This window comes from Eschscholzia californica, unplaced genomic scaffold (genome assembly GCF_041429995.1).
Source record: "Eschscholzia californica isolate CP2 unplaced genomic scaffold, dmEscCali1.0.p SCAF_1, whole genome shotgun sequence".
NCBI lineage: Eukaryota > Viridiplantae > Streptophyta > Magnoliopsida > Ranunculales > Papaveraceae > Eschscholzia > Eschscholzia californica.
Window position 1 is genome coordinate 39870285 of NW_028238198.1, and position 21634 is coordinate 39891918.

The 21634-nt window shown below is 38.5% G+C and overlaps 1 protein-coding gene across 1 annotated transcript; it reads right to left on the reverse strand.

The window, feature by feature from the left end:
* Nucleotides 1–486: 486 nt before the first annotated feature.
* On the reverse strand, nt 487–1915 carry LOC147566780 (PKS-NRPS hybrid synthetase cheA-like). The gene is made up of 5 exons (XM_086655583.1): nt 1829–1915; nt 1422–1521; nt 1314–1318; nt 802–1155; nt 487–753 (listed from the first exon to the last, which is right to left on the reverse strand). The coding sequence occupies exons 1-5, from the start codon at nt 1913–1915 to the stop codon at nt 487–489; spliced, it is 813 nt and encodes a 270-aa protein (XP_086511709.1).
* Between the last annotated feature and the right edge of the window lie 19719 nt (nt 1916–21634).

The following is a 21634-nucleotide window of genomic DNA, read 5'->3' on the forward strand; positions in this document are numbered from 1 at the left end:
AGCACAAGGGAGACCATAGACATACCTTAGAACACATCCGCAATTTTAAACTTCCTTCACCTTAATACGACTGTGCTCAAAAGATGCTATAATGTCACATGTCTTGGTTTCCGCCATGATATGCATAAATTCCCAGTACGTAACATAGTTGCCTTCAGAGCTACATAGATATTTCTTCAATTTAGAATGAGCACCTTCCACACGATTTGTTGTAGTATTTCCCATGTGTATAACCCCGTTAGGCCATGCAGTCACAAATCTCTCTTTCAATCCAAACCAGGTATCTTGAACATAACTAACATCTTTATGATGTGTATCTGACCAAAATTTCACAAAAGTTACCACCGCCTCATTATAACCACTTCCAGTCTCAGCATACATGATAGCTCGAAACATTGTCATAAAAACATTGAATTGTTCTAGTTTGAAATGACTTTTGACTTTCGCTACCACACACTTGTCGATGTGGAAAGTACATAGTAACCTTTAAGCATTTGGAAAGACTTCACCAATGGCGTTAATTAGTGCAAGTTCACGATCGGTAATAAACACGATTGACATTGAGTTGGGAGGAAACAACGTCCTCAAACGATTAAGGGCCCATGTGTACTGATTAGTTGTCTCCCCATCCATAAATGTAAATGCCGCGGTGAAGGATTTCAACGTAGAGGTTACCCCGACAATCTCAAGCAATGGCTTGTTAAATCGGTTGGTTTTATACATACAATCAAGCATTAACACGGTATGGAAACTCTGTAACAATAGAATACAATTAGGATGTGCCCAAAAAAGATTTGTTACCTCATCAGTGTCTTCGTTCTTTGAAAAATGGTAGACGTAATGGTGTTCCACCAACAACTTAATGAGTTGTTGCGTCGGACTCATTCCTTCTTGTTTTTCCATGCGTATGTTCGCACGTGCATTGTAAACGGTTTTCAACGTCGATGTGTTATCCTTGAATTGATCACGAATTCGAGAAAGAATTTGAGCTGGCTTCGAACCAATTTCTAATAGATGTTTCACAACAGCTTTTTCATCGGGTTTCAACCTATTCACATATGCACGACCTAGAAGACTTTCAGCTAACTCGTGGTTATGGATTCCAGACACAACTGTCACTTTCCACGTGTCATTAACCTCTGGTATTCCTTTGAGCTTGAACGAACATTGACGTTTTTTGGTGTTCGATTTTCTTTTCTTTATAGGTGGTTGATGGGATTTTGGAACCAAATCCTTCTTCTCTTGTGAACGGAATAATCCACTTCTTTCGCAACATAATTCTAACCGGGGTTTCTCTCCACCTCTTCTATTACCTGACCTGGAGATCAATACTACAAACTTATATTTTCTCCCAATTTCTTTAGCCTAACCGATTAACTCCTCTTTAGTTTGAAAAACATCTTCAGTCATAAAATACTCACCAACATCAATACTAATAAATTGACACCCATCATTTGAACGTCGATTTTCTTCTTCGACATGGTACGCCTCTTCAATAGGAACAATATTAAGGTCCGGAATCTGTCAAAAGGTGAAAAAAACATAAAAATCACTTGAAGAAAACAAATCTTCAGGATGGAACGGACAGAAGAAGTCCAGGACCAATCAGCCAGGGACGGATCCCGTTGTCCGTCATATTATAAAAGGTCACGGACCACCAAGTCCGTGACCTTTCATAAAAAGACGGATAATCGGATCCGTATGGGTACAACAGGTCCCAGACTGGTTCAGTCCGTTCACGTCACCGAAGTTTCACTTTTTAAAAAAAAAAAACTCACACAACACGTATTGAAACATCATAAAAAAGGATCAGAGAATGGTTGTATACCTCATGAGAAACTTCTCCTTGCCCGGAAATAGGTGAAAGAGTTGGAATCAATGTAGAAATAAAAATTTTAGAACTCTCATCTTCCATGGTTAACGTCCTAATATCTTTTAAAAAGATGATATAAAGAAGCTACAAATGAGATGTAACACAGTTGAATGATAAACAAATCACCCGATTGATTGTTTCGAATAAAAAGAATGGTCGCCGGTAGGTGTCGGAGCCGTTGCCGTCGTCGGAGAATGTTGCACTCTTTTCTAGGGTTTTGTTTTGCAAGAAAAATTGATTAGGATTCCTTTTTAGTTGGAAGAAGAAGATGGAAGAAGCAAACGAAGGTGAATGTCACCCACATTAAAAACTGGTGGTTATAGAGACCTCGGGTCAAAAACCATTGACCCGAGTCAACAAAATTTCTGGATGCTAACAGCCTTTTGGCCCGGTGCCTTTAGAAGCACCCTTTAAAGAAAAGGGACATGATAAGTGTTGAAAGTGTCCTGGACGTATATCGATATCAATGATTTTTCAAGGCGGCTTTGATACGAAATTTTGTACTCTTTTAGCAAGGTTGGCCTCGGGCTGGTCTCAGAAGCAGAATTTTAGTAAAAGCGGGTAACAATATTACGAGTATATATATATTTCGAAATTAGAAAGTGATAATTGGTGAAGCGGTGAGATTAAAATTTCATGTGGCTATATGAACATAAACTCTAGATATATCTTATCATTCGTGTGAATCTTTTGTGTAGCTTGTTATTCTTATCATAGTGGAGATCAACACGTCTTTGTTTGTCGTGGAAAGAGTTTCACAAACCGAACTACGTAAATCTCTTTATTTTCTATGTGATTATTTATTTTCAATTATACTTTTTTTAGTAGTTTGTTCTTCGTCGTAACAAGAAAAAACCAAAAGTACCCATTAGTAAGAGTTTATAATTTTTTTTTGCGTAGGTGATTAGCTCACGTTAGCTTGTTGATTGTCCACAAATTAACAAGAAACTAATAGTGTCACCATTAGTTTGATCTTTAACATGAGGAGTATTTCTTCAACAACCCTGATGGGAGGACTTCGTGGGACACTCCATGGTGTACTGCCCCCTAATAGAGCAAAAGATAATTTGATATGTTCACATCTTTGTCAGACTATAAAAAGACTAAAATACCCCCTGTCTTATTAGGCAATTCAGTTATGGAGTATGCGAGGGAGTACATCAGGGGTACCCCCGTCATTTTTCTTTCTTCAAATGGTTGTCTAAACATCACATCTTTGATACCCCAATAGAAGGAAAGCCCATGACCTAAACTCATAATCACATCAATCCATTTGGATACATCTAATACTAATGTGGGATCATTAGGAGAAATAAAGCATTTGTATGTTCCAATAGTTATATGGTGATGCAGATTGTAGTGGGTTTCTCGGCCAAGATGACGGGACTCTCGCCTAAGATGGTGGGCCTCTCGGCCAAGATGATGAGCCTCTCGATCGAAAGATCAAATAGGCCTCACGGTCAAGTCACCTAGATCTAGAATTAGGAGTTTCTAGTTTAAGTATTTTATTTGTTTCTAAATTAGTATTAGTAGCAATCAAGCAAACTAGAGTTTAATAATTATTTCCTTCCTAATTTGTGTTCATGTAGAAGTGTCCAATATTCTATAAAAAAAATTCAAGTTTGTCTTATTCAGTTTTGAAGATCATTAATAAAGTCTACGTCATTTGCTTTTATCAAGTTATTAACTTAGTTTTAACCTTCTAGTTAGTTTCAGCTACATTTACATCATGTGGTATCAAGCTGATTGGGTTTGTCGATCTCAGGCCAATGAGCCTCGTGAGTAGATGTGAGGGGTTGAATTCGTAGGTCAAGAAGTCGAGAGGACCGGGTCGTTGACCGAAAGTCGGACCTTCACTTGTTAATATTTTTGCGCGCACCGACGACATCTTTGGGCTTAATTTGTGACAAAAGAGACAGAACACACGCGACCATAAGATCCCTGGGGCACCGTGATGGTGCCAGCCTGAGGGGCTTCGACGGTCAAGTCAGTAAACTTGCAAAAGAAGTAATAAGTAAGCGAGTGATGTCCCTGGAATGTTATCGTTCAGGAGAATGGTTGGAGTTTAGGCGCGGCTCGCAGAGTCGCGGAGCTCGATCGCTACGAATTGACTGACTTCGTTGGAGAGATAATGTGACAACCTATGAGGTTTGTCTTTGAACGAGGAAACCCTGACGAGGTTTGCCTTGGTTCGGGGGGTATGTACCGTAAATAAAGTGGAAAGCTTTAGGGTCTGACCTTGTATGCTTCGTATGTAGGTAACCACATGGGTGATGCAAAGAAGGTATGACCTCCTAGAGGAACAAAGTAACTTGCATACTTTGATTATCAGGTGAGAGAAAAAAAGGTTGTCCTCCCTTGATGAGTGGTCGTCAGGAGAGATAAAGATAGGTCGTCCTCCCTTGATGAGTGGTCTTCAGGAGAGAGAAAGGTAGGTCGTCCTCCCTTGATGAGTGGTCTTCAGGAGAGAGAAAGGTAGGTCGTCCTCCCTTGATTAGTGGTTTTTAGGAGAGATAAAGATAGGTCGTCAGGAGAGATAAAGATAGGTCGTCCTTCCTTGATGAGTGGTCTTCGGGAGAGAGAAAGGTAGGTTGTCTTCCCTTGATGAGTGGTCTTTAGGAGAGAAAGATAGGTCGCCCTCCTTTGAATATAGGTCGACCTCCTTCGATGAGTGGTCGTTAGGAGAAAGAAATATGGGTCGACCTCCTTTTGATCAGTTGTAGGTTGTTCAATGGATGTTGGATCGTTCGATCACAGAGAGATAGTAAGACGATGATAGTAGTAAAAGTGTGGTAGACAACTAGTTAATCCCTCTGTATGAGAGATAAAGTAGTGGGTTGATGTCTTGATGCTTGATATTAAACCAGTAGTCGATGTATTCGCCCAGAATCAGATGTCCTGTATCATCTTCTTCTCGGTCATTTTATAGAGTCTTGGATCGACTGCTACTCGGTGATGAGTTGTTGTCTAAATGGTTGTAATGCATGGGTTGTCACCATTAATACGGATATTGTAACCCCCCCCCCCTCGGGTATATTTGGGATCTCAAATGACTGTAACGTCTCCCAACTAATATACGATGGGAAGGGAAGTTTGCTGAGGAGGTGAGGACGGACCTCTTTATCCAGGGCGGGATGCGCTTCTGTGCTTTGGCGTTGCTGAGGAGGCGAGGGAAGACCTCTTTATCCAGGGTTGGATGTGCTTTCGTATCTTTATTTGTTTATGTATTTCTATTTTAGGTTCAGTGCAATCAAGAAGAAGATATTTAGGAAGTTATTTGTTTGACTCTATCTTAGTTTCGTCTATCTAAAGAGTCTAATACTCTATAAAAGGGATTTGGGGTGTTATTTACATTCAAATAATCAAATAAAAAGCATCTTGATTGGGTGTCTTTTTTTAATTAATTAGCCCTTATTAGGCTTAATTTATCGTTAGTTTAATTATTTATTTAGTTTCCGCTGCCGCTTACATCATATGTGTACACGCGTTTTGAGCCATGACGGGATGTGTTTTGGCTATGCATATGATTACTTGATTTTTTATCTTGTATGAGGAGTTAATGAGATACACGAGTAACTTGATAGATCGAGAAGACGAAGACTCGTCAGTCAATAAGAGTCCAAGATATTTGAATATGAGAATATCCAAAAAGGCTGAGTTTAAATACTTAGGATATTTCTTATAATTATCTAATACTATTGTTAGATAAATATTATCTACTTTCGTAAATTAGCTAGGAAACTTTAAAAAATTTTAAATATGAATTGAATCTTAAAGTTTTATTCATTCAGTTATTGTTCAATGTAACGATTCATCTCATAACTCAAGGTATGAAGATTAATATAACAAATACATTATTGGTATTTCAACAAAAAAAAGAAAAATACATTATTGGTATCTCCTTCAGTGTAAGTTGATATGACGGATGGATCTTTGGCATAACCACATTCAATATTTGTGTTTATTACATTTCGATCATCTGTTATCACCTAATACTAAAATTTAATAAGACAAACCGTCATTATCCTCCATACAAAATAAGTCTGAACTGGAATGAATATTATGTTATTTGTATTTGTCCTTGTAAGGTAATAATAACAACCAATACATAGGCTCGGTCATCAACAAAAAGAAAATGTCTCGGCTCCTCACATATATCATGACATTAATAATTTTTCATTTTCAACTAAGAAAGTAAAACTGTTGACAAAAACTAAGAAAGTAAACAATATTGCAGTCAGTGAGATTTATCTAATTAAGAACAGTCAACTTGTTAGAGATGTGTATCATATTTTTCAAAAATATAGGGATTGACAATGAAATGATCTCAAGAAATCACCCAAGGGACCAACCATGAGTAAATCTAGCTCTATTGTTTATCAAATGGGTATCACACTATCACCTCAATTTCCTTCTTCCCAATTTATTCTTCAACAATCTAGTAACCCATTCCTTAACATGGTGTTCCAGTTTCCAAGGGAAGTAAATACTAAAAAAAAGATCATCCAGAACACTGGTCTCAGGGGGTTACTTTTTTATTTTCTTTTATTTTGTTGAAAGGGTTACTTTTTATTTGACTTGTGTTTTGCCAACACTTCATTTTGCATTTTTTTTTTGCCAGTCTACATTTTGATAAATTCATGTTGTATTTTTTTTTGTTGAAATGTTTTTTTCTTTAGAAATGATGTTGTTGTTGTATCCGGTCAGAATATCAAAACAGAAGAGAAGGAAATAGATATCCGTCACACAAAATTTTAGGAGATGTTCAGAACATCCTACGTTATTTGTAAAAAGCGTGGTGTGTGAGTTTATAAACGTTAAAAAAGAACATTATTCTTTTTTTATAGCATTCAGAGTGAGAGATGATCAAGACCACGCAACAGACAGATTCCAAAATATAAAAAATTTCGATCCAATTGAAGTTAAAGTCATATTGAGATTTATCCCACATCGGCTGTGAAAGGAGAAGATAGTTTACAAATGTAAGGGAAATCCTCACCTCTTTATTTAGCTTTAGGCTCAAAACCACCCAATAACAAGGGAGGAATACATAATCTCTTTCGAAAAATGGTTGAGCCAAGGTATCCACTGGATCGAGCATCATTTTTGTTTGAGTAAAATAAATAACGAGTCGTCTTTTGGGCAGTGGTGTAGCTAAGAATTTTGAGGGTCGATGTGAAACTTTAGTCGGAACCCCTGCTATAATATTAATGTAATAACATGTTTTGCAAAAGAAAAAATGTTTCACTTGGCCTATATCTTTCCAACTGAATACTTCACATCTAGAGGTCTAGAAAGTTAAAACTTCAAGCACTTTAACCATTGCCACACTTTTTATCGAAATTTAGGTTTTCGAAATATAAAAAAACAATAAAGAGTAACCCCAAAGAAAATTTCATGTTAAGTCAAAATTATTACTCTTCAAAATTTTGTGTGAATTACGAAAATGATTACATTACTGTTGCATAGACTACAGACTACATACTACATACTACAGTAGATTACCTTGTGATATTCTTTTGTTTATTAGGAAAACTCAAATTAAGGACTCCAACAAACCCAATGGCGAGAAAGTTGCAAACAAATTATCTAAAAAAAAGAACGTACATGTGAATTGCACTCGTCACCACTAAGATTCCAAAGGACTTTTGCCAACTTAGAAATTCATTGTCTACGATATCTCATTCAACCTCTGGTTAATCATTATCGAAGTACCAACAAGCTCATCAACTTATGGCTACATTGGTTAGGGGACCTGAGTCCTGAGGCGGTCCGGTGCGACTACTCATGTCACACCCTCAAGGGCGCCTTGCTCTTAAGGGTTGAGTTAGGTTTGACACTTTGACCTCATGGAATTTTATTGGTTATTATTTTTGTCTATGGGAATTTTATTGATTATTATTGATTTGGTGACTCCGACCATTATTTATGTTCATTTAATTTCTAATTTCTGAGGAGTAGTTTCATAGATACAACAACATACCAAACAATTTACTTGTCTAGCAAAATAATTTTTTGACAAATTTTGAAACTACAAAAACAATAAATAACAATGAAGTAGATTAACCGTGTTCACTCGAAATTAATCTAGTAATATATTTGTTTTTGTGTTTTGACATGAACCTAAATGTTCTTACATTATGACATGACATGGATACATCATGAATATCTTACTATCATGAATTGCATAAACTCAATAACTACCATTACAAAGATATCGTACCCCAATAGCCTAAATTATGGATATCTATTTAGGGTTATTTCCCTAATGGCCACCAACTTTGTGATCAGCTTGCCGTCTGGCCCCCTACTTTACGAGAAATACCCATATGGCCCCCTTCCGTTATAACACCGTTACTCTCTCTCTTCCATTTCTTTTCTCTCTCCTCTAACATGTATTCTCTCTCTGCCACCTCGTTAAAACCAGCCAACTCATCATCTTCTCCGGGAAGGTCTCCGACCGACCAATTTTCCGGCCGGCGACTTTCAAACCTAAAAAAAAAATATGTTCTTTTTTATTTCATCTCTCCTCTCTCTCTCTCTATAAACTCCGGCTAAGGGGGTTACCCTTCCCGGAGGTCGGGTGATGGGTCATGAAAATGTCCCATTTAAGTCGTTTAATTTAGCCAAGTTAGTCGATTTCGAGTCTTTATTATAATAAAATGGTTGGTTTTCTTGATTAGGTGTCTTTTATAGAGTTATGTGTGAAAATCGATTAAGAACGGGAGGAAGTTACTTGAAGGGCATTATGGTCTTTTGGAGTGAAGGACATTCTGGTAATTTGGCCAAGGTCAGTGCGTGTTTGGAAAGTAGAGGTGGAAACGAGTCCGTAGGAGAAAACGGAAGTCAAATCGGAGTCCGGACGAAGGAATAAACCAAGGTCAAAGTTGAGACAAAAGATGTTGACTAGCGGGACAATGTTGGGTACGTTTCTGGCGCGCGGTATCCCAACAGACACGTGTCGATGAGCGGAGGCCGGTATATGCAAGTCCCGTGTTTCCGCTAAGCAGCCAAACGGACCCTTTAGGCCTTATCCGGTGGAGCGCGCTGCAGCTTAACTCGGTAGCCCCGATCTCACATTTTAATCTCAGCCTCTCCCTTCCGCGTCCTTCAGATCTAACGGCTGCTGAGCGTCACCCCTTTGTTCTAATCCTGTGTTACCCGTAGCAGCATAGCTGCCGTGCTCCCAGCCACGTGTCCCTTCCCGAACCATCCAGATCCGCGTACTGCTTTAATCCGACGGTTTCTGTGGCCGATCCACCGTGCTATCTTGCATACAATGCACCATAGCTTCCGATTAAAAACCCTAACACCACAAACCCTACCCAGCCGCCAGCACTTGGTTATTTTTAGGGTTTTTGCAATTTAACCCTAATAAATTCCAAAAGTAGCCCTCTTTGTTATCTTTTCTACCATTTAACCCACCAAAAACCCTCACCCATCTATAAATAAATCTCTTTCTCCTCCATTAAACCTAGACTTGCAAACCCTCTCAATACCTCTTCTTACCTAATCCCTCTTCTCTATATCCTTCTCCTCTTTCAATCCCCTCTTACCTATTTCTTTCTCTCTTCTCTACTACTAAATCCATTTTCTCCATTATTTTACCATCTTTATCTACTACTACTTCTTCTCTACCACTATTCTTTCTTCCATTAATAGTCTTCTTCTTCTTCCTTCCATATTCTTCTATCATCTTTACCATCTTCATCTCTTCTTTCCAACTTCTTTCTAGATCTAATTTCTTCCTTCTCTTTCTTTTTCTTATTTGGGTGCAATAAAATGGCTATTACTTGGAATTCTTGGAGTAAGATTCTTGAGCACAAATGGAGCAAATCTTAGACAAATTGGAGATACATGGGGATATGGAATTTGATTGGTGATTTCTTTCCATTAATTTGTTAGTATTTTCATTTATTTTACAATGTCAATGAATGTTATTCTAGATTTCATGTATAGTTAATTTAGTCATCTAAGGTTGTAAATGAAACCCATTTTGGATCTTTATAATACTTGTTCTTGATTAATTAAATCCTTTGATGTGCTTTAATGTCTATTGATTGTTTATCGATATGGATTGGATTTTCTTTCCATTACTCATGCCTCATAATTAGATATTTCATACTTTCGTTAAGTTGTTAGATGGAGTATGCTTTTTAGATGATGAATAATAGTTAAGTGATCCGAATCTTTATAAGGAAGACAATTAGAATTAGTGATTATAAAATTGTTTTATCTAGAACATCATCCGGAATCCAAATAGTTCATTATATTGGATCCAGAGTAAATACAAAAGAGATTTAAGTAATTAAGTGCTTGTTTATAAAGTGAAATTATGCGGTGGATTTTATAACCTTAGATATCTTCTCACCTCTTTCTTAGATAGTTTAGTTAGTTTTATTTATTTTCTTATTTCTTACCAATCAATCATCAAACTTATAAAGTGGGGTGTGTGTTTTAGTCTAAGTAGCTATTGACATCTTGATTATTGGGTTAAACTTGCCTTCAATATCCGAAGTTGCCTACCTATCCCTTGGGACGATTTCCCGATTTACTAACTTACTATAACTTGACCCCGTATACTTGCGGGAAAAGACCTATTTTGGGCCTATCAAGTTTTTGGCACCGCTGCCGGGGATAGGTTTAGTAGTTTGGATATCATTTGCTTGTTTGTTCATTAGTTTAGTGTTAATTTCTTACTTAGACATTTTTGCTTTATTTGTTTTTCTATTTTCTTAAGTTCATTTTTTTTAGGTACCATTTCAAGGAAATAGCCAGAAGAGACATAGGAGCGAAGGAAAGGAAGGAATCGAGAAGTCAAGCGAAAAGTCGATAGTATCGCATTCTATCTCTTCCTTCTTACTTGTGTGATTGTTTAGTTCTATAATTGTTAGTTCCCATTTTGTGATTATGTGCTACCATCTTTGAATACTGTTAAATCATGGCCCGTTCTTATAACGGTTGGCCATTCGATGTTGATGATGATGAGCTTATTTCGAGGATTCCCCGCACTAACCGACCTGATATGACCTTAGGTGAATACCAACGGATGTGTAGGGATGTTTCGATTAGTGAGGGGAATAGACCATTTGAGCATGACAGATCTCGTATGACCCTAGGAGAATACCGACGGATGTGTAGAGATGGTCGAATTAGTGATGGATATGGTCCGACACTAAATATGTATGAGAGACCTTATAGTCCACACTATTCTGAGACCAATGATTTTAGAGGCATGTATGATCCTAGTATGTACGGTGGGAGTTATCAAAAAGAGTCTTCATCTCGTTACACTTGTGAGCCTTATCTTGAAGAGACTCTTGAAGATAGTTCTCAATTAGAGTTTGTAAGTCGTCTGACTGAAATGATGTTACAACTTAAAGAGACACAAGATCGATTTCAACAGACGCAAACTCAAATGCAGCAAAAGTTACATCAGACTCAGATTCAATTGCAACAAGAGTTACATCAGAGGTTTGAGTCTCTAAATCATCAATTAGAATCTCTAAATCATCCATTAGAGATGATGATGTCACAGTTATTAGCCGACGAGGAAGGGGTTTTACCACCCCAAACTCAAGAGGGTACTAGGTCCGATGGCGAGGGTAATACGTCTAGCCCTAGTACTAAGTTAAATGTCGACGAATCAACTGAGAAGACCCAAGAGCTTGAACAAACTGATAACCTTGTTGTCTCGTTTCCTCACCATGTGCCGTCTCATCATGATAGGACAATATTAGACTTTGAGATTCAGGATGATGGCTCTATGAACAAGTTTGGGGATGACATTATTTTGAACTTTTCGATTTTCGACACTTGTAGGGAGTCAGACTTAGATGCCAGACATGATGTTATAGTTGACTATGAGGCTTTAGATGCCTTTGAGGACATCGATGACATAATACCTAGAGACATGTTGGATAGTTTGTCGGACCATTTACCTAAGGAAACCATGGACCTTGACTTGGTCCCTGAGCCTATTGCTTCACCCTTAGAGTCCAGTTCAACCGTTCACGTGATCTCAGACTCAGTCGTTGATCCCTTTTGGGACATTTCAGACCTCTTTCCTAGAGTGTCTATGGACATAGTGGATGTTCTATCCACTAAGCTTCCACATGGCTTTTTGCCTTCGACTGACATCTTAGCCCTTCACTTATATGTCGATCCTTTTGACGACTTCTTAGTAGTCGCCCCTAGCATTTATGCTTACTTAGTGGACTGTGCATCCACTAAGTTTGGGGATGGCTTATTTTCTTCAATCGTTTTACTTGCACTTTATAGTCTGTACTTAGTTGTGAGACGATTTTCATTTGTATATAGCTTTCTTTGGGTTGACCCCCAAATCTTCCGTCTTTTGCTTTATGATCGTTAGGCCGATTAATGGGTCTTGATGTTTGTGGGTATCATCTCTGGAAACCCTCCACGAGACATAACTCGTGTTCTAGTGTGAAATCAAGAGAATTAAAGGCTAATTGCATAGCTCAATGCAATCGTGTATACCCACGTTAGTGGTAGATTTGTATGTGGTCATGTCTTTTATGTGATTCATTCTCATGATATTTGTTGATATTTTAGGAGCAATTCTTATATGTTTTACTTCTAAGGCGTGGTTTGTTCCAAGTTTGGGGATGGCGCGAGCTTGGCATCAACTTGGAACCTATTTATACATGAGCCTTGGTAGTATCATCTTTAATCTCCTTCGGTTATGGTAATATCTCTCCACTATTCTCTTTAGATTGACGAGCCTCTTTATCTTTTGGTGAGTGTACTCTTAGAACATTGAGGACAATGTTAGTTTTAAGTTTGGGGATGCGGGATATGACCATAACCGATGCATGACCATGAGTTTCAAAGACAAAAGGGTTCAAATTAGCCAAAATTTGAAAATTTTGAACATTTTAAGTAGATTTGCATGTGATTCTAGTGATAGTTTTAAGAATTTTGATGCATATGTGTCGAGTTGATGAGTTTTGTGATTGCTAATGGCCTTTGCATGGAAGTCGAGTCTTTTAGTGTTTGTGTTGTGCCATGTGAGTGACATCTTAGTGCAGAAGAAACATTTCTAAGAGACCTAAAGTAGTCATTAGTGGAGACTTAACCCATGTGAGAGCTCAAAGGCTAAATTGCCATTCGAGTGTATTCTTCCGCGCTAACTCCGAGTAGAATGAAGAGCTACTCAACCTCGTAACTTGTAAAAGAGCTCATTTGATCTCGTGTGCTCAATTTCCTTAGCCACTAGGAGTGACATTAGGATAGCGAATTAACCTTGCCCTTGTAGTCCATGAAACCCAATGAGAATGCCAACTAGAGGAAAGTGGATACTCCATCACCATCCATCATCTTATATCTCGAGAATGAGCGAAAAAAAGAATGAAAAATGAAAAATGAAAAAAAGTGATATGAAAAAAAGAAAAAGAAAGAAAAAGTGAAATAAAGTGATTTTTGTGTATGTTTGAGCATGTGTTAGCTCTTTTGTGTGAGTGATGTGATCGTATATATGTGTTGGTGTTTTTGTTCATGAATAGGTATTCGAAGCAAGATACAAATGTTGAGATGCTTAAGAGGTTCTACCATAATGAAGAGGTCGAAATTCTCGGGAATCCACCACCATCACATCATATATAGTATCCGCTAAACTTTAGAAGGCATTTTTAGAGGGTAGAATGGGTGAGAAGGGTGAGTGAGCTTCCCCACTCTATTTAGTGGCTAATTCCTTTTCGACGATCATTTGTTCCAAAATGTTGTCCTCACCCCTTTTTTATGTGTTGAGTTCAAGTTAAGTGATCACACTCACACATACGAGCGAACCATTCTTGAGTGATTTCATATTTGGAGTGTATGTCCGTGAGGCCGAAGTCGAGGCGAAATGTACTAACTTGGGAATCAAGGTTTTGTGACTTCGGAACATAGATGTGCTCATTATGGTATGACACTTGCATTTTAGGGTAAGATCATTAGTGAAGAGATCTTTAGCTTTCACATGAACTTGTTTACTTGATTCATTATGTTTTGACATGCTTAAACCCTTCACTATATGAACCATGCTTATCTATGATTTGGATTTTGGACCCTTGTGTATTTGAAAATCGATGTTTGTGGGTATCATCTATGAAAACCCTCACGAGACCACACTCGTCCACTAGGGCAACCTAGGGGTTCGACGACTTGTTGCATACGCTAAATGGAACCGGGATGCCTCCGAAAGTGAGTTAGATTTTTGTTTTCTTTTATTTTGTTTTGCTCGAGGACTAGCAAAATCTAAGTTTGGGGATGTTTGATGGGTCATGAAAATGTCCCATCTAAGTCGTTTAATTTAGCCAAGTTAGTCGATTTCGAGTCTTTATTATAATAAAATGGTTGGTTTTCTTGATTAGGTGTCTTTTATAGAGTTATGTGTGAAAATCGATTAAGAACGGGAGGAAGTTACTTGAAGGGCATTTTGGTCTTTTGGAGTGAAGGACATTCTGGTAATTTGGCCAAGGTCAGTGCGTGGTTGGAAAGTAGAGGTCGAGACGAGTCCGTAGGAGAAAACAGAAGTCAAATCGGAGTCCGGATGAACGAATAAACCAAGGTCAAAGTTCAGTCAAAAGATGTTGACTAGCGGGACAATGTCGGGTACGTTTCTGGCGCGCGGTATCCCAACAGACACGTGTCGATGAGCGGAGGCCGGTATATGCAAGTCCCGTGTTTCCGCTAAGCAGCCAAACGGACCCTTTAGGCCTTATCCGGTGGAGCGCGCTGCGGCTTAACTCGGTAGCCCCGATCTCACGTTTTAATCTCAGCCTCTCCCTTCCGCGTCCTTCAGATCTAACGGCTGCTGAGCGTCACCCCTTTGTTCTAATCCCGTGTTACCCGTAGCAGCATAGCTGCCGTGCTCCCAGCCACGTGTCCCTTCCCGAACCATCCAGATCCGCGTACTGCTTTAATCTGACGGTTTCTGTGGCCGATCCACTATGTTATCTTGCATACAAAGCACCATAGCTTTCGATTAAAAACCCTAACACCACAAACCCTACCCAGCCGCCAACACTTGGTTATTTTTAGGGTTTTTGCAATTTAACCCTAATACATTCCAAAAGTAGCCCTCTTTGTTAGGTTTGAAGGTCGCCGGCCGGAAAATTGGTCGGCCGGCGACATTCTTGGAGAATATGATGAGTTGGCTGGTTTAAATGAGGTGGCAGAGAGAGAAAACATGTTGGAGGAGAGAGAAAAGAAATGGAAGAGAGAGAGCAACGGTGTTATAACGGAAGGGGGCCATATGGGTATTTCTCGTAAAGTAGGGGCCAGGCGGGAAACTGGTCACAAAGTTGGGGGCCATTAGGGAAATAACCCATCTATTTATATGGAAAATGAATTTGGAACCTCCACAGTGCGAAGGGGATGTTCAACCTACACCTAGTGATGTTGTACTAGTTATGTATTTTGTTTTAAGTGAGTTAGTACAAACATTTTAATTCTTTGGGTTATTTTTCAAATGGCCCCCAACTTTGTGATCAGCTTCCTGCCTAGCCTCCTACTTTAGCAAATATTCTCATATGACTCCCTTTTTCAGTTACCGTCACTCTCTCTCCTCCATCTTATCTCCTCTCTCGCCAACTCACCTATCACGCCACATAATCATCTTCTCCGGCAGGGGTCGCCGTCCGACGACCTTCAAACCTAATTTTTTTTTCTCCTCTTCTTCCTCTCTCTCTCTCTCCTATTTTCTCTCTCTACTTCTTTTTCTCTCTTTTTTTTTTTCTTCCTCTCTATCTCTCTCTCTTCCCCCCCTCTTCTCACTCTCTCTAAAATGGCCGGCGAAGGGTTCCCCCTTCGCCGGCCGTCGGTCTGGGAAACCAAATTTTAAGGGTCGTTTATTTGGGGAAATAAGATTCTAAATGGTGATCTAGTTTCTTATGCGTTTTAAACATCCAATATTTTTATAGTTAATTTAGGGCCGTTTATTTGGGGAAATAAGAATATTATCTGGATTGAATTTTTTTGAAGGGAAGATGTGAAATTTAAAAGATTATCCGGGAAATCAAATTTTAAGGGGAAATAAAAATTTTCTTCTTCTTTAACTCCGGTGACCACCTCTGGCCACCACCACCACCATTTTTCTTTTATCTCTTTCTTCTTCTTCCTCTTCTTTCTCTTACAAACTCTATTTCTCTCTCTCTCTCTCACAGTAACTCTTTCTCACGATCTCTCTCATAGTCTTTATCACTTTCTCTCTCTCTCTCTCTCTCTCTCGGTCTTTCGATCTCTCCACGGTCCCCCTCTTTATTCGTCTATCTCTCTCATAATATCTTCCTCTCTCACTGTCTCTCTCACATTATCGTTCAGAAAAAACCTTATTAGGATTTTCGTTAACAGTACCAGAAGGATTGATTGGTACAGATTGAGCTCCAGTAGCAACCATAATATTAGTCGAGAGAGGAGGTGTAGAAGAAATAAGAACAAAACTTTCCTCTTGTTGTTGTTTCAATCCAGCAACACCATTCATCTGTGAGAAGTGTTCTTCTAACCCAACCTTTTGATCTTCAATACGAACCTTAATTGGAGGCAAATTAGACACTGAAGGTGAAGAAGAAGTAGACCCAAAAGAAGAAAACGAATCAGGCACAGATTGAACTTCTTGATTATTGTTCTTAACCTGTTTGCAGGGCTGACCCAAGTAGTTGGGGGGCCTAAAGCAAAGAAAAATTTAGGGCCTTACCCCAGCTATAAAATAAAAATTGTCGTAATGATCTCATGAATTATTTGTTCAAAGACATTTCCGTTAGCGGGTTCTTCATTTAGATTAGTAAGTTTTGCATTAAAACTACCTGTCGTAGAATACTTCGGCTATATAGTTTTCACTAAGTATTTATTAAGTGAACCTTCGTGAGATATCGTTAATTACTCTAACCTCTTTTCCTTTTCTCTTTTAGCATTTTCTCTTTTAGCATGTCGCAATCTAATTATTAATAGTACACTTATTGAATGTATTTGTTGTTTGTTAAGACCCAATTTAAGATTAATAAAATTAACACTTATACTTCAGTAGTAGAACAAAAAACGCTTCTTTCTAAAGAGAGATACCATCAAATATAACAATGTCAAAAAAAAAAAAAATAATAAATAACAAACTAGTAAACAGTTATAAAAACAAGATTGAACAAAAATCATTATCTGTTGTAGAAATAGAGATAATTATAGAGAAAAGCAAAACAGTTAGAAAGAAAGATGGAGAAGGTATTAAATATTAGACAATTTTTTATGACTATAGAATTCAAAATTAGACTAAGTTTCCTCTACCAAGATAGTTAGACAAGGTTAGGAAGTTTCTAACTTTCTACTGTTGGCCCCGCAACTTAATTGTTACTAAACCTTTCATCGAGATAAGTATCGTACAGTAGCAAGAGTAGGGGTGGGAAAAAGATCCGGAAGACCGGTATCCGACCCGTTCGACCGAGATAAAAAGTGTCCATGGACACCCGATGGTCATAACGGTCAGTGTCCGACCGGCCCGAAAGAATTGGCGGACGGTCACGGTCAAAATTCTATGTCGAAGGACCGACCGCTAACCGACCGACCAATATAGACCGTCTAAATAACCGACCGGTACGAATGACCGAATAGGTTGACCGACTAAACTGTCCTCATTTTTAGAAGCGGACCGTTGAATTTTTATAGACATATGAATATATGATGGTCATTGGCTATAGTCTTATAGTCCTCTGGAAGACCAAACATTTGTACATGGCTTAATTATATCTTGTCAAATGATGATCAACTGTGTTTTTTTCTATTTTATATTTACTTTTGATTTCTTGGTTAAACATCTTCATTTGTAAGTAATTTTGTTTGTGGTAATAAAAATAAAGTTCTGAATTTAAGTAAACTTTATTGGAAAGTCCGGACCGAGACCGTCCGGTGTCCGACTGGCCCGTTAAAATAAACGGTCTTGGACGGTCAATGGACAAAGAATTCTTAAGAGTGACCGTCCGAGTCCGCCCGAATAAATAGGTGGTCACCAACAGTTTATGTCCGAGTCGACCGGTTCGATAAAGTTAGAGTCCGGTACCGACCGGTCCGGACCGATTCCCACCCCTAAGCAAGAGTGTTGGCAGCACTCAATGGTTTAAAGTGAGTTTGATTGGGTTTCCTTGGTTTTTGTTGGAGTGCCTTTAACGAACTCAGTTTTTTGAGGCCCCTTCCACAAGTGAGGCCCAAAGCAGCAGCTTTGGGCCTGGGCTGCCCCTGCCTGTTTGTTAATATTCCCCAAAGAATCACTTTGAGTTTCAACATCAATTGATGACTTAACATTAACAATCTCATCTAAACCAAGTAAACAATTAACAGAAGCAGAATCAGCAGAAAGCCTTCTAGGTAAACTTACAACACCATTCTAAACGTTCTCCCACAGTATATCTCTCTTGAAATATTTGGTGATCTGATTTGGTGATCAGATTTGGTAGTGGAGAACTGATGGTAGTGGCTGGATTTGGTGATCAAGAAAGGAGAGATGAGAAAGAAAGATTTAAAAAAAAAAAAAAAAATTAAGGTCGACGACAATGGCTGTTTACCGGCGACCCTTGCCGTTATGGAGAACAAAATTTTATTCCCCATAACAATCAGAAAATATATTGGTCAACTAAGGTTGACTAATTTTTTTATAAAGCCTTTGCACCCAGGATAATTTTCATATTTCGCCAAAAGCGGCCTTAATTTAGATCTATTTGTGTCTATCCCCAAAGTTCCATATTTGTTTCTGGTTTAACTTTTGTTTCTGATCTTCCCACCAAATTTTCTAGTTATGCTGAAGATAAAAAATCAGAAAATATGAATTGGGAAAGTGATTAAAAAAAATGTAATCTTTGACATTAATTCTCGTGCTTTAGATGAAAAAATATGTGGGCGGTATTAATAGTAGGATATGAAACCACTGTCAACTTTATCTATTTTTTTTTAGTGTGAGTGATGTGATTGTATATATGTGTGTTTGTGTGTATGTTCATGAATAAGTATTCGAGCAAGAAACAAATGTGGAAGTGCTTGAGAAGTTATATAATGAAGAAGGCGACATTCTCGGAATCCACCATCATTATTCCATCTTTTGTATCCGCTAACCTTTAGAAGGCATTCTTATAGGATAGAATGGGTGAGAAGGGCGAGTGAGCTTCCCCACTCTATTTAGTGACTAATTCCTTTTCGAAGATCATTCGTTCCAAAATGCTGTCCTCACCCCTTTATATGTGTTGAATCCATGTTAGTGATCACACTCACACATACGAGTGAACCATTCTTGAGCGATCTCATATTTGGAGTGTATGCCCGTAAGGCCGAAGTCGAGGCGAAATGTACTAAACTAGGGATCAAAGTTGTGTGCCTTGGAAACATAGATGTTGTTCATTATGGTATGACACTTGCATTTTTGAGTAAGATCATTAGTGAAGAGGTCTTTAGCTTTTACATGAGCTTATTTACTTGATTCATTATGTGTTGACATGTTTAAACCCTTTACTATATGAACCATGCTTATCTATGATTTGGATGTTGGACCCTTGTGTCTCATGAGATTCGACTATGGAAACCCTCACGAGACAACACTCGTCCTCTAGGGGTAACCTAGGTGTTTAACGGCTTGTTGCATATGCTAAATGCAACCGGGATTCCTCCAAAAGTGAGTTAGGCCTTTATTTTGTTTTATTTACTCGAGAACTAGCAAAGTTTGAGTTTGGGGATGTTGATGTGACATGAAAATGTCACATTCGATCCGCCTAACTTAGACTAATTAGTCCTTTTCGAGTGTTAGTTCTAATAATTTATGTGTGTTTTCATGTTAGGTACCTATTTTGGAGTTAAGCGTGTGATTCAGAATCAAACGAAACATTAATCGCTATCATTTCATGTGCCCAAAATGAGAAAAAAAGATTTCAACCAAATCAAATGACAAGTGGAGTCAAAGACGAATCTGACGGTAAAAACGGAAGTTGAATCGGAGTTCGGACGGAGAAATTATGGAAGATGCAAGCCAAAGTCGCCTTTTGAAATTAGACTTGTAGAGACCAAGCATGAAGGCATCTCTTGGTTTCTAAATCAAAACCAAGTTCAAGCCTAAAGCCCACAAAAGAAAAGAAGAGAACAAGACAAAGAAAGATTCAATGAGCACCCTCTCTTTATGGTTCAAAGTCAAAATAGTCAAGTCTGAGTCAAAGTCAAGTTTGACTAGGGTTTTCAGTAGTCAAAAGAAATCTTATCCAAGGATCTACTATTCATCATCTTCTTCACCAAGAAAGAGGGAGAAAAAAAAGGAGGCTAAGGTTTTCTTGAGTTTTAGGGTTTGAAAGAGAGGGAAAAAGAGAGAAGAAGGAGAAGGCCGACCAAGCTAAGCCCGTGAAGGGAATTATACCCTTATACTAGTGTTTATAGCAGATAATGACATCTAATGTCTAACACTAGTATCCCCAAGATCATCATGCAAAACTAGTAATTAACTAATAGGAAGATAGTAGATTACCTTAATCGTTATTTCCCTCGAGCTAGTTGAATAGATTAAAGAAAACCAAGAGCTTCAAACGTAGCTCCTCTACTTGGGACACCAAACGTTGTATTTAATCTCCCTCCTTGAAAGCTCGCTAGCACTCCAATGGTGGTTTGATAATAAAATGACCTTCTTCTTGCTTGACTAGAAGATAGCTTGGGAATTAGCTCACTTTCTCCTCTCTACTTGATGTGGTAGAGTAAGAAAGCTTAGAGAGAAATTCCACACCTTATTCTCTGCCCTAAGAGTGTTTATATAGAACCCTAATGAGAATACACCTCCTCAAAGGTTTCCTAAAACACCCTTTAGAATAAGATTTAGGGAAATAGTCGAAAATAACAATTAATGATATTTTCTCAATTCCCTAAGGAGGAGGTGTAAAACACCATGAAATTTTGCGTGCATACTACTGGGTATGTCATAAAATCACCCTCCAAAATTCAGCCCAATCCGAGTCCCGGAAGTACCCGGACCGTCCTAGGCCCAAAACCCTTATTTCGGGCCTTTTTGCTATATTTTGCCCAAATTCTATTTAGGCCTGTGAGATATGTTTATGGGACATTCCCAATGTTATATCACACTCCCACTAGTCATATCATCCGATTAAATACCCATTCTTATGTGTAACCCGATGTAGGATCCGATCGAAGTTAGCAGCGAATTACTTCGCAATTCGACGATCGTAGTAGGTTTCTAGCTAAACACTACGACCCCTAAATCAATCGGACTTGATGATCTTCTTCATCAATTGTCCTAGCCGACATATTTCTTGCATTTCCATCTTGGTCGAAGGACATCTCCTTCAACTCCTTCAGACTCCCACGTGGACTTAGAACAAGTGCAATGCCTCGATTCCCGTGTCAATTTAGTATCCCATCTGATACGTCACGTCATTCAGACTTTCTTGATCTCCGAGTACAACTGTAAAAGACAAACGATTAATTCTTAATCCGTTTGAGCGCGACCACGCATTTTTCAGTTGTCACTCATCAAGTGGCCTTGAGACACTTTTGACCTAATGTGATTAGGATGACACAATCCATTCTTGTGCTCCCACTTAACTTCATGTCTATCATGTCCTTCCCAGTATCTGTCTTTATAACCTCCTTTTACGGCGCGGTGTTTGACGAAATCAAAGTCGGAGATTCCTTACATATGATGAGTGGAGCACTCATGTTTTGAGGAATCTCTCCAATCCTGTCTTTTGAGAAGTATTTGACGTTCATCAAGAGTGACGTACTTCTCATTAGAGG

Coding starts and splice junctions, on each gene's coding strand:
- LOC147566780 (XM_086655583.1), bottom strand. CDS start 1,915: ATGGAAGATGAGAGTTCTAAAATTTTTATTTCTACATTGATTCCAACT. Junction 1,522..1,828: donor AAGGAGAAGTTTCTCATGAG/GTATACAACCAT, acceptor ACCTTTTGACAG/ATTCCGGACCTTAATATTGT. Junction 754..801: donor AGAACGAAGACACTGATGAG/GTAACAAATCTT, acceptor CTATTGTTACAG/AGTTTCCATACCGTGTTAAT.